The sequence below is a fragment of the Anomaloglossus baeobatrachus genome, chromosome 2, assembly GCF_048569485.1.
Source record: "Anomaloglossus baeobatrachus isolate aAnoBae1 chromosome 2, aAnoBae1.hap1, whole genome shotgun sequence".
Taxonomy (NCBI): domain Eukaryota; kingdom Metazoa; phylum Chordata; class Amphibia; order Anura; family Aromobatidae; genus Anomaloglossus; species Anomaloglossus baeobatrachus.
Window position 1 is genome coordinate 499,558,843 of NC_134354.1, and position 22,560 is coordinate 499,581,402.

Consider the following 22,560-nt stretch of genomic DNA (forward strand, 5'->3'; position numbering starts at 1 on the left):
GCCTACCTATGACTACCTGGCTAGCCCAGGGCTTCACACAATCATATGCTTTTTTGAGCTTTCTTGATTACTTCAAAGGGGCATTCCAAAACTAACACTCATTTTAATCCTAAATGTCTGTCTATTTAATGTAATAATCAAATAACTTTTTCTTATATATTATAATTAGAAAGTCCCTACCATTCCCTTCCTACTCCATCGAGCTGCTTATTTTTATTCTTTTACCTACTTCTGTTTTGATGACATTTAACACGAGAATCCCAGTGGGATACTCAATTGGTATGTCATCAGGGGGCAAAGTCTGCAGTCACTGCCACGGCCTCTGCCCCCAACCTGAAACTAAGCACCATCAGTCATTTGCTAAGTAGAACTGGTACTAGCCCACTAAGCCCTGCCCCTGAAATGTAAGTCACTAAAGATGCTTTGTTTCAGGGTGGGGACAGAGGCTGTGACAGTGACCTCCCATTTGTGTATCGGAGTATGCCCTGGCGACTGTCAAACAGAACATCATCCAAATGGAAGTCGGTAGTAAACTTATTATAAAACAGAGTAGCGAGTGAAGGAACAGGCGGGACTTTTTAATTACATTATATTAGAAAATCAATAAGATTATTACATTAAATAGACACTTAGGATTAAAATTAATGTTAGTTTTGGACCTCCCCTTTAAAGAGACAACCAAATAAAGCAAAATATGCAGTGGGTACTTATAGTATTTTAGTAACTTGAGGCCACAAAGCGATAAACCGTTTGCTAAGGACAAGTAGACAAATCCTCTAAGAAATTGTATAGATTATAAATTATTTAATATAAAATGTATTTATAAATTATTTAATATAAACTAATTTTAGCCATGATTTTATCTTTGTGAATTGAATGGCAACGGCAATCACATGATATAAATAATGTCTCGAGATCACCAGTGGACACTGAGCTCAGAAAGTAGGAGTGGCACTGTTATGGGAGGTAGGTATGCTTTTTTTTATTTTACTTAGGGACATTGAAAAGGGGATGTTCACTAATGGACAATCCCTTTGACCTTTCAGCATAGGGTTTATCCCAAAACTACCTTTTTTTGGTGGATGGACTTATGTCAATCTCCTTAGCCAACTGATGAGTGGCAATTCATGACAAGCCTCATAGACCCATTTCCGATGACATAAAAATATCAATTAAAACTTCAAACAGTGACATTGGAATCACAGCATGATGTAGAGTGTATTATTGTTATATGCATTTTTTAATATATACACACACACACGCAGTATATATATATGTGTGTGTGTGTGTGTAAGAAAGTATATATATATATATGTATATATATATATGTATGTATATATATAGATATATAGATATATGTATACATATATATATATATATATATAAGTGAAAGAAAGTATATATATACACACATATATATATATATATATATTTATATATATATATATATATATATATATATATATATACACTTTCTTTCACTTATATATACTTTATTTTATATACATATGTATATATATATATATATATATATATATATATATATATATATACTTTCTTTCACAGGAACAATATTTGTAATAGTAGTTGATAACTGTAATACACTTAACAGTGCGTATGTAATTCAGGGTACGAACCCTGGATACATGAAAATAAACCTAAGTAAATTTAATCAATAATATATTCTTTTTTTACTGACGATATACTGCTTATAGAGTTGAAATGTTTACTAATCCTTTGCTCAAGCATGCTAATCCTTTTAAAAGAGACTATTTATGCTTTGAACAATTTTATGTTATAGTACAGGTTAAGCTGTAATCCCCCACCTTAGGAAAAAAATGTACTGATCTGCACTTAGCTCTGTTATGCCCTGTGGATAACGATTATGCATGACCAATATCTGTGTAATGTAAATTTATTTACATCACTTCTTCCCTATTCACTGTAATGTAGAACAGCTTGAAAGATTTTGTGCAGCTCTTATCGGGGCATATCTGAAAGCAAATGTTTCCAGTCCAAAGATGAGCTATGCTCCCACAGTGTTGACTGTAGCTAGGACTTCTCAGTATCTTGCTGTGCATTTTAAAGGGAACCGGTCATGTTGAAAATAACATGTGATCTGTAGGCAGGATGGTATCGGGCAGGAGGAGCTGATCAGACTATTATATAATTCTGTGGGATAAGTTTCAGTAAAATTTGCATTTTATTCATTAAAATCTCTAGTGTTTGTATAAATAGAGTCCAGTGTGAGGTCCTGTTCAGTGATTAACAGTCTTCCCTCTATGATTGTACATGGAAAGATGCTGTCAATCATCAAGTAGGACCGCCCCATGGACTTTTTATATTTGCATGTACACTGGGAATATTATTAAATTAATAAGTTGTACTGAAACTTTTCCAATAAACCTATATATAATTCTGATCAGCTTCTTGTCTATAGTATGTATTCTACAGTTCGAACTGCATGTACAATGTGACCTCATGGCTGCAGTTAGTTTATCTAAAGGCCGCTTTACACCCTGCGACATCGCTCAAGCGTTCTCATTGGGGTCACGGAATTTGTGACGCACATCCGGTTGCTTTAGCGATGCCGTTGCGCGTGACACCTATGAGCGATTTTGCATCATTGCACATGGGGGTCCATTCTCGAATATCGCTGCTGCAGCAGTAACGATGTTGTTCCTCGTTCCTGTGGCAGCACACATCAGTACGTGTGACACCGCAGGAACAAGGAACCTCTCCTTACCTGCCTCCCGCCCGCAATGTGGAAGGAAGGAGGTGGGCGGGATGTTCATCCCGCTCATCTCCGCCCCTCTGCTTCTATTGGGCAGCGGTTTAGTGACACAGCTGTGATGTCGCTGTGACGTTGAACGAACCGCCCCTTAGAAAGGAGGCGGTTTGCCGGTAACGGCGACGTCGCAGGGCAGGTAAGTAGTGCGACGCATCTGGGCGATGTTGTGCGCCATGGGCAGCGATTTGCCTGTGTCACACAACCGATGGGGGCGGTTACCCATGCTAGCGATATCGGTCACGATATTGCAGCGTGTAAAGCGGCCTTTAAAGTGTAACTGTTGTTTTAATTTCTATTTCATAAATCAATAGAACACATGAAAATAAGCAACTTTGTAATATAGCTTTTTAGACAAATTTGCTTCTCTCTCCAGAACTGATCAGTCATTATCAAAATTCTCAATTCTGAGGTTAAATCTACAGTATATACAGTGAAGACTTTCTCATTACTGAAATAGAAGATGGCAGTTTTTACTGATGAAATTCTATATAGATAGAAGATGGAGGAATGGGCGGAGCTCTACCTCTAGACCCTCCTCTGCCTCTAGCTCCTCTCTCTTTCCGTCATCATACATTCTCATCAGTAACAACTGCCATCTTCTATCTCAGCAATGGGAAAGTCTGTCTTCACTGAATATTTGTGATGGGCGAGCAAAAAAATGCTTGAGTGCTTGTTACTCGAGTTGAGCAATTTGTAATGCTCTAGTGCTCATCTTAAGTAATGAGTATAATGGGAAGTCAATAGGGAACTCGAGTATTTTTCCAGTAGACTCCCAAAGGGAGGTCTGGGGGGCTTGAAAGTCACTGAAATGAATAGAAACACTGCTGAAATAGAATGGGAACAGCATAGGAAGACGTCTGGACACATTTGTGACTACCAAGTTGCTGCTGGAAACAATGTTGTTAGAGTTTTACTCCGTTATTACGGACTGACAATAAAACGTAGAAAAGAGACGCTAAAATGGATTTCCCTGGAAAAAAATGTTAAGAGAAACCTGTCAGATCCCAGTCCACCCAGAACCACTAGCAATTCTGGGGGCACAACTATAATCCCTCCCTAACAGTCCCTACATCTTGTAGCACACATAAACAGATCTTTCGAAAATGTATTTCCATAGGTTTTATGAGATGCTAATTAGGTCAGTGACTATTCACAGAGGCATTAGTTCCTTGGCTAGTCAGCCTGCTTAGCATGTTTTCATCCCCTGTGGGCATAATAACATGCTTTACAATTCCCAGCGTCATAGTAACATGACACAAAGCCATGCATACATGCCGCTTTGAACTTGTGAGCTTTTTTGATGCCGGGTTTATGCATAACCGGCTTCAAAGATGCTCACTGCCCCCGATCAGAAGTTGTCTGCACTTATGGTCCTGCGCTCTACTCCTCTCTGAAGCCAGGACACACACACACCTGGCTTCTGAGTAGTGCCACAAGGTTATGGTCATTATGACACATGACCATGTCTGGTTGGAGGTTTAGTGGTGAGAGCTATGAATCTGTTTGGTCTGTTACACTTTTCAACAGCTTTGCAGTGGTGTGCCTTTTATGGCCTAAAGAAATTAGTTTCAGCAGAGCCTTTTATTACTTCACCTAGGCAGTGCTGCAGTCCTTCCATTTTGCAACTGATATAGGTGACAATTCAGAGATGGAGGATAAGGAGAAGGAGGGGGGTGGAGGAACTTGTGAAGTGTGTGGGAGAGACCCTGATGGAACTAGGGCCTGCAATTCTAAGCATCCACCAGGTTCACCCAGTGTGCCGTCAAGGAAATGTAGCATCCCTGGCAACAAGCACTCTTTCACCTGTTGGTGGGTAAGTGGACCTTCCAAGTAACTGCATTAGTGAGGGTATGGGTGATATTATGGGACATGTGGTTGCTTAAGGCAGGGATGGCACATGATGAAAAATAGTGACCGCTTTGGACCAAGTACCAAGGGACTGCCACCACCATCAGGTTCCAGAAAGCCTCAGTGTCCATAAGTCTAAACATCAAGATTTCTAAGGCAAGTAGGGCCTGTGTGTGGATGTTTATTTTCATTTGCTTTCCAAGGCTTGACGGAGAGACAGTTGAACATTGTGCGGGGACAAGGAAGTGGATGTGGTTGCTGATGGTGTTTACAAATGTGTAGTGACAGGTGGAGGGGGGGAGGCATCCTCACTTGGGTACTGGACAGGAGATTGTGCAGCAATTAGTACAAGGGAAAAGGCAGATGTGTCACCTGTAGACACTGCTTGTGGACCCAGGCATTCAGCCCACCTAGTTGGGTGCTTAGAAGATATGTGCATGGGTATGCTGGTGGTGGTCAGGCTGGCAGTGGTCTGTCGTATGCTGAGCTTGGTATGGCACATGTTACAAATGACCATTTTTTTGTCATCTGCACTTACCCTAAAAAAGCACCAGACTGGGGAACACCTAACACTTGGCCTGAGATCTGGCTATGTGTGGGTGCTCTGGGGAACAGTTGCCCTCTGGCTATCAAACTTCCTCTCTCCCACTTTGCACTGCTATGCTTCCTCTGCATGTCATCTTACCAGGTTAGGCTAGTGACTCCATCATCCACCACCTTGTCTTCCACTTCTTCACTCTGGTCCCCCTCGTGATTTGTTGATTTAACATAACCTGATAGCAATCATTGTATGTCTCATCATCATAATCCACCTCTTGAGACATAATTGCCTTTCCCCACTGTAGGCTTCTACTGACTGTGGCTGCTCAAATATTTGGGAATCACCACACACTATCTCCTAATGTACCTTTTGACACATGCATGGTAAGAGGCCAATTGTCTCTGAAAGAATTTTTGCTTGCACATGGCAGCATCAAGGACATTGTAACTCAATGAACCCTGCCTAAATGCCTTTAATACACTATCTCAACTCCAGAAACTAACCCTACACTAGCTGCAGACTCAGAGCAGTGTTATTAGAAACTGGAATCTATTTAAATTAGCCCTGAAAAGACTGTTGATTGTATGTGCAGCTTCATTGATTGTACCGCAGTGAACCCTTTCTAAATGCCTCTAAAGGCCCTGTCACACACAACGGGATTGCTAATGAGATCGCTAATGAGATCGTTGATGCATCACCGTTTCTGTGACGCAGCAGCGATCTCGTTATGCGTGACACCTACCAGCAATCAGGCCCCTGCTGTGAAATCGCTAGTCATTGCTGAATGGTTGGGACCATTTTCTTCAAAGGTGATGTCCTGTTGGGCAGGAAACAACGCTGTGTTTGATGCCTACCAACGCCCTCCTAACACAGTCCCAACGCCCACCGAGATTGTTATACAGGTTGCTGATCGTTACTGCGTCGTTGGTAAGGTCTGACTGTGTGACATCCCACCAGTGACCTCCCAGCGACTTACCAGCGATCCTTATCAGGTCACATTGTTTTCAGGATTGTTGGTAAGTCGTTAAATGTGACGGGGGCTTAATACACTATCCCTACCCCAGAAACTAACCAAGCACTAAGTAAAGCTGTATTATTAGAGCTGTATTATTATTATTACTATCACTATCCCTACTCCAGAAACTAACCAAGCACTAAGTAAAGCTGTATTATTAAAGCTGTGTTATTAGAGAATAGAATGTATGCAAATTAGCCCTGAAAAGAACTTTTGGTTGTATGTGGCAGCACCAGCAGGTACTGAAAGGCAATGAACCCTGCCTAAATGCCTCTAAACAATATCCATGCTCCAGAAACTAAACCTATACTAATTATCACTATTAGTATAGAATAAAATCTTTTAGAATTAGCCGTGAAAAGGACTGTTGGTTTAATGTTGCACCAGCAGGCAATGTGACCCTATAATACACTGTCCATACTTCAGCAGTAACTCTCTGCGCTAATTTCGGGTACATTACTCAGGGTCTTTTAAAAGCTTGTTGACACTATGTTGTCAGACAATCACATAAATGCCACTAGCCAACATGGCTATGGCATTACTGTGATTGGCAGGTAATCCTCGAATGTATAGTGGCTGAAAAGTAGCCTTAAAATATGCTGGACGGCGGATCGAGCATGGCGCCAGAGTACCAGGTTACTCAATTGAGTATCAAGTGTCTCAAGCACCAGGCTACACTTAAAGTAAAAACTCCTTTTAAAACTGCAATAGAAATGCAGGAAAAAAAATAAAACAACTGGATGCAGAGTCAGCATAAAACAAGATACTTTCAATAGCTTATATGTTATATTATAAAATGGAATAAAAATGTAAAATGAACAATATAAATCCTGTTATTAACTTAGTGGCCATGAGCAATGTTTAGTATGGGCAATACTTTGAAGTGCACATAGAAAGTAACCATAATAGTTAATAGTGTGCCCTACTGCCCTTATATTGTGTTCACTTTTTCCCATTAACTTCCCTGTTATTAAATGATCTTGAATACTATTACATGTGGTTTGATGTCAGCCAATATTGTGTGTTGGAGGAGGATGACAAACAACTGCTGGATAATGGTGACCATAAAATGAATGCAGCACAATCAGGTGGACAGCCCATGAAAAAGATATGAAAAATGTATCTACCGGTATATGAACCTATTCTACAGTTCTGCTCATGTTATTACTCCTGTACATGTTTCGGAAAATGAATGCATGAACATAGGTTTCTATTATTGTGATTTGCTTTAGCATTTAGTGTATGACCATTTTACAGGTCAACTGCAAAGCATCAAACATCAGTGTCCACCTAATGCAGTTTCAGGTTTTATAGCTACATCTTTTCTGGCCAGTGTGCCAGCTGAGACTAATCAATTTCCTTTAGCAGCTTCTAATTCAGAGGCACTGAGCTGAAAAAAAAAATAAGAAAATGTTGCATACAATTCACAATATGTACTAGAAGAATATTGTATCTATAAAATAAACCCATAGAGACAAAGCAGGAATAGATAACATAGATCAGGTAATCATTTGTATACATCTGAAATGTATTTTAGATACAGGTTGCATTACAATACCTAAGGGTCTACTGAATATTTAGCAATTTTATAGTTCAACTAATTTTCCAGTGCTTAAGTTCTTTAGGGAAACTTGAAAGAACTGAAACATTACATATTTGTAAACTTGAAAATGGGACAAAACAACCAGTTGTCACAGGGGAAGGCATTGTTTGGATTATAAAAAGAACTTTCACATTAAGAAGTTATAGAAGTGGTGAAAAGTGTCTAAAGCTGTGCAGATGATAGAGGTGGATGGAACATACTTTACCAGTTCTTATGAAGTATGGGTAAAAAGGCTAAGCTGTGGCCCCTACTGGTTGGGGAAGTAATGGCGGGAATGCCAGGGGGATCCATTGGAATGTATAATCATGAAGAAAATCCTTTACAAATCTAATTCCTAGCTTTATAAGACACAGAGACATATCAGAAGTGATTGGGGAACTGGTAGAAAGAGTTAGTTGATGGCTTGTTTATACTCGGTTGGCTGTTTTTCATGGCATGACTTGGCTTAAGAAATAGACTTCTGAACGTGAAGCAGTCATGGGCTGACTGACAGTTTCTGTTCCCCTATACCTAATATTGTGTCACTTGCTAACTACCCAATCATTGGGTTTATGGGTGATCTTTGCATATACAGAACCAGACACAAGACATAGACCAGTAATGGGCTGCAGCACAAATATCAGAATACTGGTGATGGAGAGGCAGGGGTAATAAGTAGGGATGATCGAATACCTCAAATATTTGGCTTCGCGAATATCCGACGAATAGGTCGCCGCTGTGCGAATATTCGATGCGCAATGTAAGTCTATGGGAAGCCTAAACAGTTCTGAACAGTTGTTATTCGGGTTTCTCATAGACTTACATTGCGCATCGAATATTCGCGAATAGTCGAATAGTGGTGACCTATTCGGAAAATATTTGCGAAGCCGAATATTTGAGGTATTCGATCATCCCTAGTAATAAGTTCTTTTGCTATATTATGCCTTTTAGACCTTTTTGTCTAATTATTGCTGATCATGGGAAAACACCTTTAACTAATAGAACAGTTAAAGAATAAAAATATATCCTGGCTATTATGTGGCATATGTCTGTAGGCAATTACTTGTCAGGAACAATGGAAACATGTTGATTGAGAAAATTCTCAAAACTTCTACATTGGGCTTCATTTAACAAAAATATATAAAGGAACTATCTTTGCTGCTGGTGAAAACTAAGAGATAAAATAATGCTATAGCAAAATAAAATGGGGAAAAAAGGGGAAGTCTCCAGCGATGAAAAAAATCTTTAAATAAAACTTCCCAATTATTTAAGTAGTTAAAAGAACAGACATGGCAAGAAGCACCTAGATATATGGTGGACTTAAGGCCACTTTACACGCTGCGATCTCGCTAGCGAGCGTACCCGCCCCCGTCGGTTGTGCGTCACTGTCAAATCGCTGCCCGTGGCGCACAACATTGCTCGGACCCGTCACACGGACTTACCTGCCTAGCAACGTCGCTGTGACCGGCGAACCACCTCCTTTCTAAGGGGGCGGTTCGTTCGGTGTCACAGTGACGTCACTAAGCAACCGCCCAATAGAAGCGGAGTGGCGGAGATGAGCGGGACGAACATCTCGCCCACCTCCTTCCTTCCTCATTGCGGGCGGCCGCAGGTAAGGTGAAGTTCCTCGTTCCTGCGGTGTCACACATAGCGATGTGTGCTGCCGCAGGAACGATGAACAACCTGCGTCCTGCAGCAGCAATGATATTTGGGATTTGAATGACGTATCAATGATCAACGATAAGGTGAGTATTTTTGAACGTTAGCGGTCGCTCGTACGTGTCACATGCAACGACATCGCTAACGAGAACGGATGTGCGTCACGAATTCCGTGACCCCTACGACATCTCGTTAGCGATGTCGTTGCGTGTAAAGTGGCCTTTAGGCGTTTCTGCAAAACCTTTTTCATTGACGATGAATAAGGCTCTGCCGAAACGTGTAGGTCCGACATATATCTAGATGCTTCTTACCATGAATGTCTATTTTAAACTACTTAAATAAATGAGAAGTTTTATTCAAGAAAAAAAAATCATCACTGGAGATTTCTATTTTTTTCCTCTTTCAGCATTTACAGCACTGATCCGGGCGGCTCCAGGCAATCTTGCAACTATGACTTCAGCTACTACAGGATTCATGGAGCTGACATCGCCCCTTCCCATCCTTTTTCTTGTTGGACAGTAAAATAAAATTTATCTAAGTGGTAAAATTTTGTTTTAGACACTTTTGAGAGATCAGCCCCATTGTGTTTTACCTATAGCACAGTCTTATGGAGCAAAAGACAGCATTGCCCAGTTGGCCCTGTACTGAACATTATTTACTTTCCCTTATATTGTTATTTTAAGAATTAACCAATAAATGCATTCACTTTAAATAAAACAATACTTATTTTTAAACTGGTTCATTGAAAAACACACAAACCCTTTAGTATTTGCACTGTATATATGTATTTCAATTCTTAGTGCAATTTTATTGCCTATTACTTGGTAACAAATATCTTGAAATAGAAATCCAATATTTGTGGTAGTAAATATTTCTTAGAACTGACCTTGATTTTTCCTATATGATCTTGTAGCGAGTCAATCAGCAAATCTCCCACTGGCTGCCAGGACCCTTTCATGGCCTCTGCTTGATGTAGTTTATGGTCCAGTTCATCCATTGCATCCTGGAGCTCCTGAAGTCTTTCAAGTGCATCATCTAATTTTTTCTGCCACTCCACTGAATGCACGTTCAACGTGTCCCACTCCGTTCTTACATCATCAACCTGCTTCTGGAGGATTCGGCTGACATTCTTGGACTGGTCTTCTCCATGATGTTCTAGAAAATGAAACTTTCTTTAGCATGAAAACTAATTTACATTGACCATTTTCCAATGCATTTCCAACCATAAGTCTCCACCAAGCGAATAACTAATTTAACAGAGAATTCATACAGACTGTATCAAAAGGTCTGCATAAAAAAAAGAAGAGATGAAAGGTTTCCTATAATGTAAGAAGTGTGAGTAACAGCCATGATATTCTAAAATGTAAGAATGTCATTTTGGATGATAAAAGTACAACTTTGACCTACTACAACTTTTACATATCTGTGAGCTACTTACTATATTGTGCCAAATTGTATCAATTACATTAGGTTCACCAGAAATGTTATTGTATGGAATGGTTTCTCAATGTTAAGGGCTGTTCAAGTGTAGCACTTATCTCTCAAGATTTGTGTTTTTCTTTTATCATCTCTTATTTACTACAATTCTTCAAAAACATACTGCTTTTAACTCAAATTTTGTCTAAATTTTCATGCTGATGCATTTCTTAATATATTTTCCTATGGCTTTTCTGCTTGATACATCTCTACTGGGATGTATCAAGACGAGCATTGAATCTAGATCAAGAGAGGTAATTATTCCCCTATACTCTGCCCTGGTCAGACCTTACCTGGAATACTGTGTATAATTCTGGGCACCCCAATTCAAGAAAAACATCAATATATTGGAGCAAGTCCAAGGAAGAGCAACCAAGATGGTAGAAGGTCAGCAAACCATGTCCTGTAAAGACTGGCTAAAAGAACTAGGAATGTTTAGTTTGCAACAGAGAGGGCTGAGAAGAGACTTAATAGCGGTCTACAAATATCTATAAGGTAGTCACAGTGCAGAGGGAACTACCCTATTCTCATTAGCACAAGGAAGTACAAGAAGCAATGGGATAAAACTAAAAGGAAAGCGTTTTAGATTAGATATTAGCAAAACCTTTCTGACAGTGAGGGCAGTCAGAGAGTGGAACAGGCTAGTATGGGAGGCAGCGAGCTCTCCATCAATGGAAATCTTCAAGCGGAAACTGGATAAACATATAGCTAGGATGAGTTAGAAAAACCTGCACTCGCGGGGGGTTAGACCCGATTGCCCTTGAGGTCCCTTCCAATGCTACCATTCTATGATTCTGTGATAAAAACATAGGCTCCAATTCATCAAAACTGGCAATGATCATGCCGCTCTTGATGAGAGGGCATGTAGGGGGACAGACATTTTTTTTCTTAATGAATTAGGCATGCCTTACAAGGAAAGGACAATTTGCATTGAATTAGATGAGCTGTGGTGGCAAACCTCCGTGTTATCCCCATCCTGATCCACTTTTACAGAGGTAGGCAAAACTTGTGTGAAAACACCAAAACTCACAACATTTTTGAGATATTTCAATACAATTTATGCCAGCAATCACTTTCATAAATCAGGGCCATATAATTTAAAAAAAAAAAATGTGGCTATCTACACCCACCACGGCTAAGAACAGCTAAGAAGCTCAATGCATACAACCAGATATTGATACATGCCAGCAGGATCAAGTAACTTTGTACGAAACGACTTGTGAAGCTCTGTATTATCCCCCACATGAAAATTCTAAAAATATTACAAATTGAACCAAGACTAGATTAACCTTAGATTCCCTTTATTTTTAGTTGCTTCCATTAATGTTCTTTTTCCTCTTAAATAATAAAATTCTGAGAAAAAATATGTTGTCCGTGAGTTTTTAGTTTTTAGCAATGTTTAAATTCCATTTTTCCTACTATTCTGAAGATTTTTTCTGATTTATTATAATTTTACTTTAATATTCTTATACAGATATTTTGACCCCTGTTGAGGCATTCTAACCCTGCTTTTGATGGAGCACTGGAAATTATCTTTAATTTTGCTAGCCACAGACCGCACACAGATAAAACAGACTGGCATGTTGTTAATTATTGTTTGTGACATAATGGATACATAATGGATGGGTGGTAATCACCGTGTGAAGCAATTCATATTGCATGAAGTCACAAAGTTTCTGAACATATGCTAGAAAACGTTCTGAGATACTGGCATATTGCTGTTAAACACCTGCCAACACTGTGTTGCACATTTGCGTCTTTTTTTTTTCTTCTGGAAATTATTGGTGTCAACAATTAATTACATCTTGTTGGCAGAACTATGTGAACAGGCTTTACCATTTTTAGTCTGTACAAATCTATGATGGGCACTGAAAACGACTTGACATTTTTCTCCATGCTGTTTTTATATGTAGACTGAACCAAATAGATGACATCTACAAGCGTGATGGATGTGTTTATGGTTTAAGAGCCAAAACGGAAAAAACTCTTCCTGGCACCATTTCACACACTCATACTGTGACGCCCTGGCCTATCAAGTCGTCACAGGACATTGTGCGATCTGCCCTTTTGCATGGTGTCCATCTCCTCCTTGGTTACGGGTCCCTGGCCTTTGGTGTTGCTAGGAACAAGCTAATAAATATCCTAAAAACACTCTGCACCACACCCACCAGACACACCAAGGATAACCTGAAGGGAATAGGGCCCCCACTTGGGGGGTTGGTTAGGGAGGGTCAGGAGTGACAGGAGTAGTCAGTTGAGTGGTGACTCTGGAGAGGAGAAGTCACACATTAGTCGGAGGAGGTTAGGAGCTGGGCTCCTCAGTTACTAGGTGGCAGACGTTGGTCTGGGCCTGGTAGGAGCTGGAACCCCGGTCGCAGGGGATCGTGTCAAGGGGCACGGAACTGCCGAGCAGGGCAGCCGGCGGGCTTGAGCCATCTCCGGGCAGGGGTCAGGGCACGGCGGGGTACGTGGACCCTAGGTCGGGAAGTAGCTTCAAGCGTCCTGGTAATTTACCCGACGAGTGTGAAGACTTTATGATTCGTCCTCCACCCGCTCCAAAATTGGGGTACTAGCGCAACGAGTCGGATAGGACTTTCCCAATACATAGTCCAGAAAATCCCAAGCGTGAACCCTGAGAGCAAGCTCACTCCCTTAGCCATATGGGTTAGCGGGTTCCGACTAGTTCCATACTACAGGGGCCAATCAGTAAAGAAAGTGCCAAGGAAAAGGTCACAACAAGCAACACCATCGGGCATGAGATCCCAGTGTACTTCCTCCCTGCTAAAGCGGTGCTAAGAATTTTGGCTTACAAGTTGTCGGTGTCAGCGTTATTGGACTGAGTACGCAGCGACCCTTTCCTTCCCAACGGTGCTCCCCTCTCACCATCAACGAGGCCTGGGATGCTTCCCCCCCTACCCACGGAGGGGTTAAACACCTGGCTGCCATTCCATCACCACCGGGCGCTCCTAACAGCAGCTGTGGTATTCCACCTTACCACACACCGTGGGTGGCGTCATGAATTCTAACTACAAAATCTCCTGTAAATAATCCCCTTTTATTTCGAGTGTCCGCACGATCCCTCTCGGGTCCGGAGACCCCTCGAGCCACCGCGGATCCGGATCCGAGCAGCAGCCCGGCTGCTGGTGCTGGGGCAGTACAATACAATGCGCATGGCGGCACTGGCTTCCCCATAATGCCTTGCAATTGTGACATTATGATACTTTGCACATTGGCGGTTTCTTAGAGATCAGCGCACCCAGTGGCACACAATTTGGTATCTAATGGGCAGTTTGTACTAAACAGTCAGATACCATCTCAGGATTCCACTGGGTAAGTGGCATATACATATCATATTGAAATCTCACTCCCTCTTTTGAGATTTGGGCACATTTATTGAAATTTTGGGTAACATTCAGTGAAGCCAGTGAATTCTAATTTCAAACAATGTGTTCATCTCTAGTCCTTATCTATGAAAAAGTCTCAGAAATAGCAATTAGAGTTCACAATTTAAACTGCACTGGAAGTATAAATTCAATATTGTTTGCTATCGACAACAAAGACATCTTATTTAACCAAATTAGATAATTCTTGAGTTAGAAGTCATTTTGCAGGAATCCTAAAGGCTTTGCATTTTTGCTGCTGCGTAAAAAACATAGTGTTTTACAGTACAAGTAAAGTGGATAGGATTAATAGAAATCTCGTGCCCCCTGTGCTTCTTTTTTACTCTACATAAGTGTGCCACCCTGGCAAAACCAGGGTGTCACAGAGGTCTGCATCCATCTTTTTGGTGCAGATCTCACTCTCCCTTGGGGAGTTTCCCACACAGATACACACCAGCCAATCAGGCCCTACTCCCATTTTCCTGGGCAGGGGGCGAGAGGAGCTTCGGAAGGGCAGAGCAGAGTTTGAGCTGTAGTCAGTCTGCAGGAGGAGAGAAGTCTGGAAGGAGCTCCATTGTGGAGCTAGGAGGAGCGGCAGCAAGGGCCTCAGGAATAGGCCAGCCACTTGTAGGGAACCGAAGTGGACCGGGGCAGGGTAGTGGCCCGCCGGTGCCGACTGTCAGGACCCTGTCCGGACCTGTGCACGGCGCAGACACAGACACAGACATCAGGAAGGAGAAAAACACCTGAATTACACACACGGGTGTGGGACCCGTCCTCACAGCAGCCGTGGGCACCAGTTACCAGCAACTTGGTTAATTCCTGGGCTCGTGTCAGTTATTGCCTTATACTGTGAGTACTCCTGCACCACCCTGTCCAAGCTGTGGACTGCACCTGTCACTCCCCAATCCATTACACCGGGGTCCCGGGACAACAACACCTTACCCGTGGAGGGAAAATCACTACCTTGCTGCCCATCACCATCCCCGGGATCCTCTGACCGGCACCGGCGGTGCTCCATTACCTCACCGCACACCACGGGTTGCGTCACGGATCATAGACTTACAAATTACCCTGTACATAATCCCCCTTTTTGGTTGTGGAGCCTGTGATCACAGACCGGGTCACGACACCGTGATACCTACAGAAGTGACCCCTTGGCCCGGATCTGAGTACCCCTTACCCTCGGGCGACACATAAACTCTCATGTGGTGTGTTTTTCCCAAGTTAGAGCATGTCAATTTCTCTTGTGGGTACACTGAGTCCTCTGTGCAGAATTTCCCCATAGACTTGCATTAGATGCGGACATTCTGCATGTAAAAAACACACATTTATGCAGCTGAAAGAAAACGCATCAAAAACGCATGTAATCCGTACCTAATGATGTCAATACCAGGAAGTTTAAAAAAACAAAACAATTTTATTTAAAGGATGACGCACCAAACAGAGACACAAATGCAGTTTCCAAAATGCAACAAAAATGCAGTGTAAAAACTGTACACAAAAACGCAGTTAAAAAAACGCAAGTGAAGTAAGGTGCGGAGATGGTGCCGAACTTATGCAGCCTCAAAACTTCAGCGGATACTGATTGGGGATAATGTAGCCTTAGTGACGACCTTCAGTGTTTGTGTCTCTATTTTATCACTTCTTATTTCTGCATCTTATTTATGCAGTCAGCATTTCACAAACCGGAAAAGACCAACTGGAGTAGCGGTGATAACAGATCAAGATGCAAGAAAGTGAGTATAATACAGGGGGCAGGGGACTCAGTAGTAGCACTACTCCAGCGGTGAAAAAAAAATACTGGGGTGGTGATTTAACCCATATATTTATGTCAAAGCTTGTGTTCCTGCCTTTTATGCGGGCTCACATGCCAAGCTCACATCTTTCCCTGCACATGACAGCTGAATTAATCAGACATCAAGTACCTATAATAGCTTCAGGTGGTCAGATGTTAACCAGTTAAATCCCACTGTATTCTATAATAGCAGGATTTAACATGCGCTGGCAGGGGAGTGAGACATTCACCACTCCCATTGGTGCTCCCATGAGGTCATCATGGGGTGCCGATTTGTGTCATTACAGCCAGAGGTTGGCTGATAAGTCTGTCATAATGATCTTCTTGTGAATTCCAAGTGCGAGCCGCCATTCATAGGAGATCATGATTTCTGCTACACAGGGCAGTGCTAGAAAAAATTAAAAGTGAAAATTTTTTTTAAAAATCTGAAAAAAATACAAAATACAAAAGTTTAAATCTCGCCCTTTTGCCCCATTGAAAATAAAACAATAAAAAATACATATATTTTGTATCGTTGAGTTCATAAATGTCTGATTTGTCAAAATATAAAATAAATTGATCTGATTGGAAAACAGAGTAATGAAAAATTAAAAATATCAGTATTATGTTTTTTTGGCAGCTGCAGCATTGCTATAAATTACAATAAGAGGCGATCAAGATATTGCATCTAAAGGAAAATGGTTATCAGTAAAAGCATCAGCTTAGGATGCTAAAAATAAGCCATCACACAGCCCCAGATCCCTAAAAATAAAAAACTTTACGGTTCTCACAAAATGGCGACAAAAGAAAGATTTTTTTTTACAATCATTTTCTTTTTCACCACCATGAAAAGAAAACTAACTATATATGTTTGATATATATGTACTCATACTGATCTGGAGAATGATACAGTCAGATCAGTTTTACCATATAGGGAAGGGATTAATGATCCATGATGGTTTTGTGAATTTTTATTTTAGACGTCTTTCATCTCTTTGAATTTAATGTGTTAGTAAAGTAAAAAGGTATTGTTTCAGTCTTGAAAAGTTTCATGATCTGTTCTGTGTTCTCGGCTTTAAAAGTGGCAAAACTTAAAGTAGAACTCTGGTGTTTTTCTTTTAGTATCTACTACTTTAGGCCTCTTTCACAGATCAGTGAAAAACACATGTTGTTCACTGATATGCTAAAGGTGTGTATGTCCCTCCGTGTGCTGTGATTTTGACACACGTGTGTTCTCCATGTGCTATCAGTGATAACACACGGAGAGCAAGAACTTTTTACTCACCTGTCCCCGGTGCTGCTCTCCGTGGTGCTGATGTCTCCAGCTGCTGCTGTCTCCCCGCTGCTGTTACGTCCGGGTGGCAGTGCAGTGATTATTCATTGCCATAATTAGCTGGCCTGGAAGCAGGAGACAGCAGTGCCGGAGACAGGTGAGTATAGAAAATCATTTTACTTCACAGGCACATGTTTTCACAGGCAAGTGTGTGGTCGGTGTGACATCAGTGTTGCCGGAGAAAAACGGACTTATTTCTGAGCAGAACACATGGACTTGCATGTGTGCTGCACGGACACACGGACACTGAGAAATCACTGATGTGTACGCAGACTCATTGATTTTAATGGGTATATCAGTGATTCCGGTACATATAAAAACAGTGACATACGTAGCGGGATCACTGACGTGTGAAAGAAGCCTTAGGCTATGTACGCACATTGCATACTGTCCCTGCAGAAATTTCTGCAGCGATTTGAACAGCACACATGCGCTTCAAATCGCTGCATAAAGAGTCCGTAATGAAAAAAAAAAAGCCGATTTTATGCGCTCTGACTGCAGCCCCTCCCATAGACAGAGCGGGACCTGCAGGCAGAGCGCATGAAAGAAGTGACATGTCACTTCTTAGAACGCGCACTTCGGGCAGCAGCCGAAGCGCTGCGCTCTAATACGCCACGTGCGCACGGCTCCTGCATAATCTTCATAGATTATGCTGGGGACGCAGGACGCATGCAGTTACGCTGCGGTGCAGATCGCAGTGTAACTGCATGCAAATATGCAACGTGCGCACATAGCCTTAGCCATATATATTCTGTGCATAGCGAGTGCAGTATAAAAATTACCCATCATTTCCTTCTGCTATTTCTAGCTCCAATCCATGGTTTTTCTGCAGTATGTGACCACAGTTCTGACTTGTCAGCTCACAGTATTCTGTTCTGTGAAGACTGGAAGACACTTTATTAGGGTCATCTTAAGAGACTCACATTACTAACTATCTGCTATGTGAGTAAGCTAGTCAAAGCTGTGGAGAAGTGGTGAAGAAGAAAACCACAACAGCATTAGAAATGGCAAAAGACAGAGGTGGGTAGCTATTTTAATGCATGTACTATGCACATGACCTTTGACTAAAAGAGGAGATGCTAGCGAGTGGTGCTTTTGCATTAATTTAATTAAGTCAATAATATAGTTTTATTTAATTGTTTTAATTTGTGGTGTAACCCCTTTATTTATGAAATCTGTAACAATGTCCAATTTCACCCCTTTTCTCTTTGTCCAGATAACTCCACTTTCACTTGAGATCTAAAACAGACAGAGCTTTCTTTTCCTTTTAGTGCAGGTAATGTAATAAATGTGACTGGCTGGAAGGATGAGTTTATTCACTCTTCTCTCACGAGTCATGACTGATGACTGTGTCAGAAGAAAGGCAGAAGGAGGGCTTTATAATTAAAATGTAGAAGTAAATTAAGTTAAGGTTCAATTAGTAAAGTGTATTAGTAAATTAACGTAAGTTGAGATCCAAATATTTTTTTTGCTTCCAGGATAACCCCCTGAAAGCTGGCCATATGCATTAGATAGATGTTGGCTGAAGATCATCAGGTTGACAGCTATAATTCCCCTACTAGCGGACACAGACAGAAGATGGCAAGAAAAATATATGGGCCCTATGGAGCCCAAGAGCTCATCATAAAGCACAATTCCTCTTGCTTTAGAGGTAATAATGGACCCCCTTATCTTTTGGTATAGTTTGCAACCATGCAGGTTGCACCAATGATATGTCCACTCCTGTCATTACTGACTCCCCCATATACAGAAATACTTATCTTGATCAAGCATTCCTATGTTCTCATTGAGAGAGCCACTGCTAGAATCATTTGTCAATGGGATATCACCCTACCAAAAAAAACAATACTATGGAAAAAACATCCCATAGAGTCTTACCCAATAAAAGAGAAAGGTGAAAGAGAGCAGGCCGCTCATCTTGTGTGATTGTGTGACACACAACCAGTATAGAAGCGATAACAGCTTGGGGAAACAGGAAACTGGAGAAGTGTGGATCAACCTGCGCTGCTGTGGATAAACCAAAAGTCCAGTCTGTAAAGTGGATGAAAAGGTGCTTCATTAATGCGTTTCAGAGTGAAACGCCACTCCTTCCTCAGAATTGGTATCGGCACCTATTCTGAAGAAGGCGTGGGGTTTCACTCCAAAATAAAGCACCTTTTCATCCACTTTAAGGATTGGATCTTCGGTTTACATACCGAAAAAAGGATCAGGAGATTAAATTCTAATAGAACAAGCACCATGTGAGTAACAGATAAATCGTAATCTTTAATAAATAGTTTAAAAATTATAAATACCCCCACAAATATATTAAAAATTATACACGGATGCCCCATAATAGGTGCATTGTCCAAAAACTACCAAAAGTGGAAGGTAATCGTTCCTCTCCACCAGGTATAGACAGATTAAAGTTATTATATAAACAATTCAATCTATATGGTAGATTGAAACTGGGTTTTATGAGAGTTAGAATAATTATTTGTTATCACATGGACAGTAGTCCACAATAAACAGTAAACCCAGATACATTATGGAATGGACATAAATTTGGGAAAATCTCACCCATCCTATTGTACATCACCAGCAGTATCATCAGGCGAAGGTGTGGGTGGGCATCAATAGTTCAAATCCAGATATAACTTTCCTTGTGTACCCACAAAATTCCTCCCCTTACAAGGGCAGTCCATATCTCATCTTGTCACTGTCCCTTTTTTTTAGCTCATATCCCTCCCAGATTAAATTCTAACCACCTAATTATTATGTACCCAACAAACTTGGGGGAGAAATAGGAGATCCTGTGCACAATATATTTTATCTAATGTGTATGGGGTCCTTTAATCTGGTTGCTAGGGCCATACTACCTGGCAACCTCTGTGAAAGACTGAAGTTATTGCTGTATCCCTAGTAACCAGACTGTCAGACATGACTTTTAAGTTCAGAGATAGATTGGTAAGATAAAGGCTAAAGTAGATTGGCAGCAGTGAGTTTACCATCTTGGGCAGCAGTGTAAAAACCTGAAGTTTCTAGGGTTTATCAGGGGAAATTAGTTGTTGTATTTAGTTGGGCGCTCTGAGAGCACTGACATGAAGATGAGGGCATTTTTCTGGCACTGTTTATGAGAAAACAATTTGCTGGCATTTCTTATGACTCTATTCATGAGGGTGGGGGCAGGGGCAATCCTAAATAAGTGAATTTTATCACTCTGCCACTGTTAATTTTTCTCATGTGTCTTTGAAATTGATCTTAAGATCAGTATGCCATTGACTACCAGACAGAAGGATGGGGTATTTTGGTAGTATTCATTGAAAATGAGGCTAAAGTAGAGAAGAGTTTAAGGAAAGGCAGCTTTTGATGCTTATAAGTAAGGATGTATGTCCGAAACACGTAAGGAGGGGCTCTCACCAGCCTTTGAGCTCTTTGTTCTTGTATCACTTATATATGGCATTCCAAGAAAAAAAAGGAATTTATTTGGTGCGGGATCTTTCACCTCTATTCCTGGCTTTTAAAAAGATGACTTTGTCTATATATCTCTACATCTCATGAATAATTTCTCATATTCAAACGTTATAAGAAAATCGAGATTCTAATGGAAGACTTATTTTAAACGGAAAGGGACGTTCACGAAACTTGAAAATGAAATATATACTGCCTTTGAGGAAAGCATGAACCATAAATTTTAGCTCAAGCATTGTCTCACTAAATCTTCTACTCCATACAACAGTGTAGAGGGAGAACGAGGCTTTGGAGGGGCAACCATTTAGAGCAAAGGTCAATACTCTTATTTTCATGCATTGCTCGAGGACAATACTAGTTCATTTTAGGTCTTGACCAAAACAGACATTAAAATGATGAACACGCAGCTGGGAAAAAAACACGAGCTGACAGACAGCAAGTTCAATTTAAGGAGATGAGCTACATTTTTATGTATGTACCTGGAATTTTTTAAGCTATCACTTTACATTTAAAGAGATGGCTGTTGTAAAAATTCATGAAATTCTAAGACATCATGATCCTTTCATCAATATGTGATTACAAGGCTGTCTTCAATTCAATTACCTCTCGGCTCATGGTACAGTTTCTCCAGGCCGTCAAAGGGATGATCTGCCAGAAATATACGCACAGTATCAAGTGCACTCATGATAACAGGTTCCTTGGATTTTACCTCCCTCTTGAAAGCCTATAAGAAAGAAAAAATAAAATCATCTATTCCACAAGCTCAAACAAGTGATCTTATATGTACAATTCCTCTTAAGTTAGCGCTAAAAGGTTATATGTAGAGTATCGCTACATGAGGGCTCTCAATGGTCCTAATCATAACAATGCAATTAATGAGTACCCAAACACTTTAGATCCATTGATAGCGATATCCATTTGTACAGTGCATTTATCTAAGTACATATGATCACATTCTTTTATACAACGTCTGTAATTTTCACCTTGGCACAGTGCTTAATTTTTTTTTGCTGTTTCTGCTACTAATTAATAAACTATCGTGTTGCATTCAACCAGAGACCAAAAATCCATCATACCAACCATATCCAGATTGCCCGTCATGATATAACCTTAAGAAAAATTGTATCTTTAGTGTCCAAATCTGTGGCAGCATTTGCCAGAAATTGTTCATCATTCGCATATGCTAATGAGAAGCTTGGTGCAACCTTTATGGGTTTAAAACACGCTTCCATTACTTCCACCTCTGGCCTACTCTTACTTGTTTGGCAGCTCAGCCTTTGCAGGAGCCAAAGGAGGGTGAGGGATGTATGAGAAAGTAGATGAGAAGGCACACCGACATGCCAAGGATGCTCCAAGCATATGAGAATAAAGAAGGATTCTGGTAGACAAGCAGCAGATTTGGACACTAGAGATATGAATTTTATTAGGGCTATGTCCCCTACAAGACGCTGTGTTTGCTTTAAAGAGTCAATTTATGTTGACAAACTCCCTTTAAGTCAATTCACAAACAGCATGTGGAAATGTTGCACATACTGATGTACTTAAAGGGGTTGTCCACTAATTGGACAAGCCCTTTTCATTCCCCATGTTTTCCCCTGTTAAAATAAAAAAACATCTGCTGACCTCCAGTGCTGGTGCCTTTCCAGCGGTGTCAACACTCACTCTCCCTGGGCTCACATGAGGTTGTAACATCATGCAAGTCCTGCGC

General features: G+C 40.9%; 1 protein-coding gene across 10 annotated transcripts in view; it reads right to left on the minus strand.

The window, feature by feature from the left end:
- The window catches only part of DMD (dystrophin), a 4,177,531-nt gene that overhangs the window by 785,280 nt on the left and 3,369,691 nt on the right, over positions 1 to 22,560 (minus strand). For all 10 annotated transcript variants that reach the window (XM_075336500.1, XM_075336497.1, XM_075336505.1 and 7 more), the window contains 2 exons: positions 21,456 to 21,576; positions 10,323 to 10,591 (listed from right to left, as the gene is read on the minus strand). In XM_075336500.1, coding sequence (XP_075192615.1) covers positions 10,323 to 10,591; positions 21,456 to 21,576 — 390 coding nt within the window. The remainder of the gene's footprint in view (positions 1 to 10,322; positions 10,592 to 21,455; positions 21,577 to 22,560) is intronic.